Source organism: Thalia democratica, chromosome 6 (assembly GCF_965202585.1).
Source record: "Thalia democratica chromosome 6, ktThaDemo2.hap1.1, whole genome shotgun sequence".
NCBI classification, from domain to species: Eukaryota; Metazoa; Chordata; class Thaliacea; order Salpida; family Salpidae; genus Thalia; species Thalia democratica.
In genome coordinates, this window is record NC_139170.1 from 13,142,565 (window position 1) to 13,148,804 (window position 6,240).

Here is a 6,240-nt window from a genome sequence, read left to right on the forward strand (position 1 = left end):
TTTTGAAATGACTTTCTATTTTTTGTGAAATGATTGTTTAGAAAACTTTTATGTAGACTAATTTGTTTAAAAAAACTTTTTGTTTATATTTTTTGATTACCATATTAGGGCGTTGAAACTTCAAGAAATTTTAATTAATTTATATTTAGCTTGTTGTTTAACATTATAGCATTGGTTGTAAAAAAAATGATTTTAGAGTTCAAACAAATGCTTTGTTAACAAAAGAGTTTTTAAGTTTTATTGATTACTTTTAAAAACGTCTTTTGAGAAACTTTATCACATTTTCTATTTAAAAAACTTAGGTGCACTACAACATTTACTTTTGATATAACTTTAATTTTATTTCTTTAAAACATAAATGTTTATTTGTTGTTAACTAGAAAAAAAACAACTACTTTTTTCAAACTTAAAGTAAAATGTTTTTTGAACTATTCGAGTTTTTTTTTTTTTTTTTAATAATAGCTCAGTTTATTCGGTTGATTTTAAATTTATTTTCAACAATATCTGCAAAAACAAAGAGCAGTAAAAAAGAAAAATAGAGTTGAAACTTTTAACGTTCATATTTTTTGACATAGTGCCAAAAATTCAAAAGTCTTAAAGTGTTTAAATTGTTTTTACATCCAAAAATTTAACAAAGCCACAAAAAAAAGTTACTTAACACATTGTAACAAGATTTAAAGTACTCAAAAATAAAAACCTTTCTGTAAAAAGTGCGGTGATTGTAATCACAAATGAAAAAAAAAAGAACATCAAAGGAAAAACAAATTAGTTCAAACTTTTTAGAGATAATTACTAGAAGCGCACAGCGGGTAATTTTCGTCTGTACTCTTCAACTAATGAAGTGTTTGTTTTTAGCTTTGAGCTTTGTGGAATTAGAGCTTTCAATTATTACTAACGAAGACAAATTAAAGTTTTACTAAGCGTGTTTAGAGCTCGCAAAAGTCAATTTAACATCCATCAGCAAGGCGTTAAAACAACAGAAAACTTTTTAAAAGTATTTTAAGTTTTAAACTCGAATTTAGTTTTCAACTTTACATGTACTTTTTGCCAGGTTAAAAATATTCTAAATAAAGTCAGCAACAATTATTATAGAATTGCATTGTTAATCATCTGAATCTGTTTTGAAACAGCGAAGGTGTGGGAAAAGTGATGTGACGTAACGACATCGCTCGTGTCGCTGCCGACTGACTTGACCGATGACGTCAGCGAATTGCTCGGAAGTACCGGTTCATAGTGGTGGTGGTGGTGATATACGGGAAAGAACCGGTTGAGAAAGTTCGTATTGATTTTGAGCAAGGGGTCAGAAGGGTTATCGAATGTCACTCGATTCGCTGGGTTCATGTTGTTTTGCTGACCTGAAAATTTTCCGGGGTGAAATCTCGCGCTTTGCTGCTGAAAACTGTTGTCAAAGGCAGTTGGTGGGTGGAAGTTTCGTGCGGCAGTTGGCAAGCGTGCTTGCTCGGCTTGGATCAAATCGTAATTTGTTTGCGCAGTAGAAAGGTAAACAGTCGATTCTTCATGGGGCCGATAATTTATCATATTTTGTTTTTGATGCTCAAAATCCCAGCATCTGTTGGTCGTTTTAGCCTGTTCATCTATCCACTGCTGCTGTTGGGCATATTCAAAATACTTTCTTTTGCAAACGAAGCACGAACAGTGGCGGTAAATTGCTGAAGATTCTAATCTACTGGCTTGGTTGTGTCTTGGTCGCAACGGTTCGCAAGTTTGACGTTGTTGGTATTGCTTGTTTTTTACAAAGTATGCTTGTTCACTATTCTTTTGTATTGTAAGGTTGTTTTTGGCATAAATTACAGATTCAGAGACGCGAGCAGTCTTGTGCGCTTTGTTTGATGCTTTTCTTATTTTGCAAGCCGCCATTAAAGAGGTTTTCTGAACACTTCTCTTGCTGCTTCCACTCATTTTCATCCTGAGCAAGCTAGTGTTCTGCAGTTTCCGCTTTCTTGGTCCTTCTTTAATTGCACCTTTCATTGGAACTGTGGTAAAGTATAAAAGTTAAATTAAAACGGAAGTTGTAAACATACAAAACTGTTTTTTAGTTACACAAAACATCCAAAATCAGAAAAAAAAAACAATTAAAGCCTTTGCAAGGCCAACAATGTGACTTATGGCCGCCGCGTAATCCTGAAGCTTATTTATTGTTTGGTTATAAAACAAAATTTAAGTAATTTTTCGACAAAGCAGATTACAATGCAAATCTGTATTTTGGTGCGCAGCGACGGATTTAATTTCAAAACGTTTTCTTCGGTAATTTTGTAACCCGCGTTGATTTAAGTTCAGCCAATTAAATACTGTCAATTCCTAAAACTTAAAGCCAAATGCTCATAGTTTTTTCTTCAAAGTTAATAAAATTGGTCGTGACCGTTTTATTGGCTTGCTTTAGTAGCTTGGATTTGAAAAAAATACTTTGTATTCTTAAATAACAATTGCTAATATAGTTTTAGACTATTTTTTTCCTAAAAAACTAACTATTTTTCAGCTCACCTTTCATTTGTGTCTTTTTCGGAATTTTAACAAACAATTTCGGTTGAAATTCCACGTTAATAAGGTTGTAGTTTGGGTTGGAGTTGTTGAAAAATCCACTGTTTATTTTGTCCATAGCAGTACTTTAATATCCCTTAAAATTAAAAGTAATAGTTAATCTTTCAAATAATTGTACGTACAAAAAATTTTTTTTAACCTTTACTGATTAATCAAAGACATGTTATTAAGTTAAAACATACATATGTATATATTTAAAAAAGTATTTTTTTATTTAACAAAATTTCTTATAAAAACAAATTTAGAGTGTAAGCCTCTCTCCTAAAAACAACAAGCTTAAGAGATTAGGAAAGCATGATTTGGTAAATAAGCGTAACACCGCATTTGATTAAAGTACAGTCAAATTAGCAGAAACAAACATTACTTAAGTTTAGTTTGGCTTGAAAGATTTAGTTCAGCGGTTTAAGTTTACATCCGAAACTTAAATTTAATTAACTAAAAATATAAGTTGCACGCAATTTTCTAAAACAATTTTTTTTTATAAAACTAGTTTAAATATGAATTATGAAACAATAGTTTATCAAAAATTTAGAAGTACAGAGTTTGTAATTGTTGTTATTCAAACATTGCAAAACCAACAAGTTTCTCAATTAACATAATACAGTATTTTTTTCTTGTTATCTGCTTAAAACAACTTAGAAAAAAGTGACTATCAATAGTCTTACTGTTTTTCAACTGATTTCCTACTACTTTCTTTAATAAGGATTGCTCTTTAAGTAAAGCTTAAATGAAAAAAAGTATTTTACATTACTTAGAAAAACCACAACATCTTTTTTTAAATGTTTAGCTTATTTGATATAAATAATGTTAAAAGCAAGTAGCAATAAAAAGAAGGTTCTTCTAAAAATAACATTATGTTGTAGTTTTTATACTACGATAGATCAATTTTTGTAAAAATCAAAAAACAAACTTAAATATACTTTTATCCTAAGTATTGATATCATTCACAAAAAAAAAATATTTTTTGTTAAATTAATAGGTATAACTTTTTCTTTTTACAACTTTACCTTAGTATGATAAAACTTTACACAATACTAAAACTTTTCTAACAATTTAAAATTCTAACTTGAAATTACATAAAAAAATTTTGAATGTAAAGTTAACAAAGTATAATGTTAAACTTTAAACTAAATTTGAACAGTCATTAGTTTTAGCAAAGTGTTTTGTTTTAGCTACAACTGCTGTAAAGATACTTGCTAAAGATAAATGATATTTGACCGTGTCGATAAAGTACTAACGCTATAAATAACATATAACAAGACATATAGATTTTCTGCTTTATTTGCTTTTAACATTCACAAAAATAAAAAAGTACATACCTATAATGATAAAAAAAACTAAAAATACAAAGTTTACACTTAGCGAGAAGAGAAAGCTTACAAAAAAGAAGAACATAATCATAAAACTTTCTAAAACTTTATGTGTTTCGATGTAATGATTTTTAATATTAGTATTAAATCCTGTCATTTAATTATTAATGTTTCTCTAGCTTGTTGTTTATTGTTTCAAGAGAAAATATGTCTGGTGGTTAAAAGCTTTTTCTCGTTAAATAACTTTATGACGCTATCAAAAACATTGTTTAGTTATGAGAAGCCTTGAAACCAGACTAAGCGTTGAAGAAATGAAGTAAAAACTTATAATTTGTTTTTTTAGGTACTTAGAATGCTGCTTGTTTAATGTTAGTTTAAGCAAATTGAAAAATCAACTAATGATTAGATTAATAACAATTGAAATAAATTACTGGTTTGACTTAAACTATAATGAGGATTCTAAATGCATAGCAATTATAATCAAATTACTAAGGATTAGTTAATTAAACTATTTATAAAATCTTTATCCTGTGATACAAGTTTCTGTAAAGCTTATAATAGTGAACAATAAAAAACATTTAAAATAACAGTGAAAAATACACTAACAATTAAAATACTGAACGGACTAAAAACTTAAACAATTTTCGTTTATGAACTATTTACACAAATAAAAATTATGTTTAAAACTTCTATTTCAACTAAACTAAATGTTTTGTAGACAAATTCTAGCATCTTAAAAATACTAATATACTTAAACATAAATTAAACTAAAATATAATGTAAAAGAAAAAAGCAGAAAAACTTTAGAATTGACAAAAAGCTTGTGTTTGCGGTTTGATTCATAACTAACTTTGACTTACAACTCACACAACGGAAGCATGATTAAAGTGTGTTTGCACAACCTCGTTCTTGAATAAATTACTGTCAAACTAGTCATTTATCATTTGACTTCACTTAATTTTTGTACACAAAATTAAGTTCTTGATCTCAAAATAAAACACTTATAAAGTTGATCAAATAAAAATCAAAGAAAGTCTGTAAATAGTATTCATTAGACAAATATTTAGGTTAAAGAAGTGTGGCGGTTTATTTTCTTAATTTATAATTTATTTTTTAATTTTGTTTTTTAAACGTTTAAAAAGCAACAAATATCTAGACTAAGTAATAAAAACCTAATAACTAAAGTTAAATTAAATTTTGTTCGTGCTCCTTAACCAGTTTACAGAACTAATTGCTCGTTTCTTACCTTATTAATTACTTGACTGGTTAATCTTGAAACCGATCTAGTTATAACGTATATAGACAGCCTATGTTTTTTATACTTTTGTAAATTTTAGAAATTAGATGTTGTAATTTAACTTAAAAAACAGCTGTAATTCTTTTATGTTTACTTAAAAGAATAAAAAAATCTATAAGTAATAAACCTATATATAGTTAATCTTTGTTATTTTAAATTATCTGAAAACAAAAGGAGACTAATTTATGTTTTTTGTACATGTCTGTTAAAGTACAAAGAAACAAGCTTAAGAACACAAACATTATTTAAAACAAACATAGTCTAACAATTGTGTAACTATGATTAAGATGATTTTGATTTTTCGACATACAGTGAAAACCGTTCTATAATTTTGTAACACAAATTTTAAAACTTATAAGTGCTTAAAGTGATTAGAAAAGAACTTACTTTTTGATAAAATATACTATTTACTCTATAAAGATTAAAGTAAAAAATAAAATACAAATACTACCTAAACAAAAGAAATTGTTAAATCATTGCTAAAAAATAAACCTACTATGCTTGGATTTAAAAACGAAATAACTGTCTTGGACTTTTTTAAACAACCGTTATAACTTTTGCTACCTAAATTAAAATGTAAATAATAAACAATGCATATTTTGATAAAATATAATTTACTTAAAAATAGCACTTTACTAGCTTATTGAATATATTAAAAATTAAATTTATTGTTGGCTTCTTCAGCTTATAAAGTTTCAATCTGCACAAAGCTGATATCTAACTAGGAGAGAAAGCGCTGAAAAAGGCAGTTGACAAAAAAAGTTTCGAAGAGCAAAAAAAAAAAAGTTAAAAATAATACGGAAGGGCATATTCATTCGCAGTCCGAACGTTAACTTTTTTAGCTACCCTTTTATACCAGCTGTTTTCTGTGTGATCAAATAGTAAATGCACTCCAGTTAAGTCATTTCTTTCATTTTATAGGTGAACGGACTTTTTATGCTTTAAATTTATAAATATATCCGTGTTGCAATATAACTGATTTTAAACTTTCAAAACCAAGTTGACGTAATTTGCAATAAAGGAACTTAAGTGTTTGAAGGAAGGCTTAGCTGGCTCAGTGGACTTACCAGCCAA

The 6,240-nt window shown here is 27.7% G+C and overlaps 1 protein-coding gene across 3 annotated transcripts; it reads right to left on the reverse strand.

Moving 5' to 3' along the window:
* Positions 1-616: 616 nt before the first annotated feature.
* On the reverse strand, positions 617-4,823 carry LOC145838456 (uncharacterized). 3 transcript variants are annotated; one of them, XM_082946050.1, is made up of 3 exons: positions 4,730-4,823; positions 2,503-2,635; positions 617-1,994 (listed from the first exon to the last, which is right to left on the reverse strand). In XM_082946050.1, the coding sequence occupies exons 2-3, from the start codon at positions 2,615-2,617 to the stop codon at positions 1,087-1,089; spliced, it is 1,023 nt and encodes a 340-aa protein (XP_082802176.1). In that variant the 5' UTR covers positions 2,618-2,635; positions 4,730-4,823; the 3' UTR covers positions 617-1,086. The 3 variants fall into 3 exon arrangements, with proteins under 3 accessions (XP_082802176.1, XP_082802174.1, XP_082802175.1); XM_082946048.1 differs by having other exon boundaries at positions 4,720-4,818; XM_082946049.1 differs by lacking the exon at positions 4,730-4,823 and having other exon boundaries at positions 2,503-3,049.
* Between the last annotated feature and the right edge of the window lie 1,417 nt (positions 4,824-6,240).

What these genes read in the sequence shown, in the direction of transcription:
- LOC145838456 (XM_082946050.1), bottom strand. Translation starts at nt 2,617, where the DNA reads ATGGACAAAATAAACAGTGGATTTTTCAACAACTCCAACCCAAACTAC. An exon ending in GAAAAAGACACAAATGAAAG is followed by an intron (nt 1,995 to 2,502) that starts GTGAGCTGAAAA and finishes ACTTTACCACAG; the next exon opens with TTCCAATGAAAGGTGCAATT.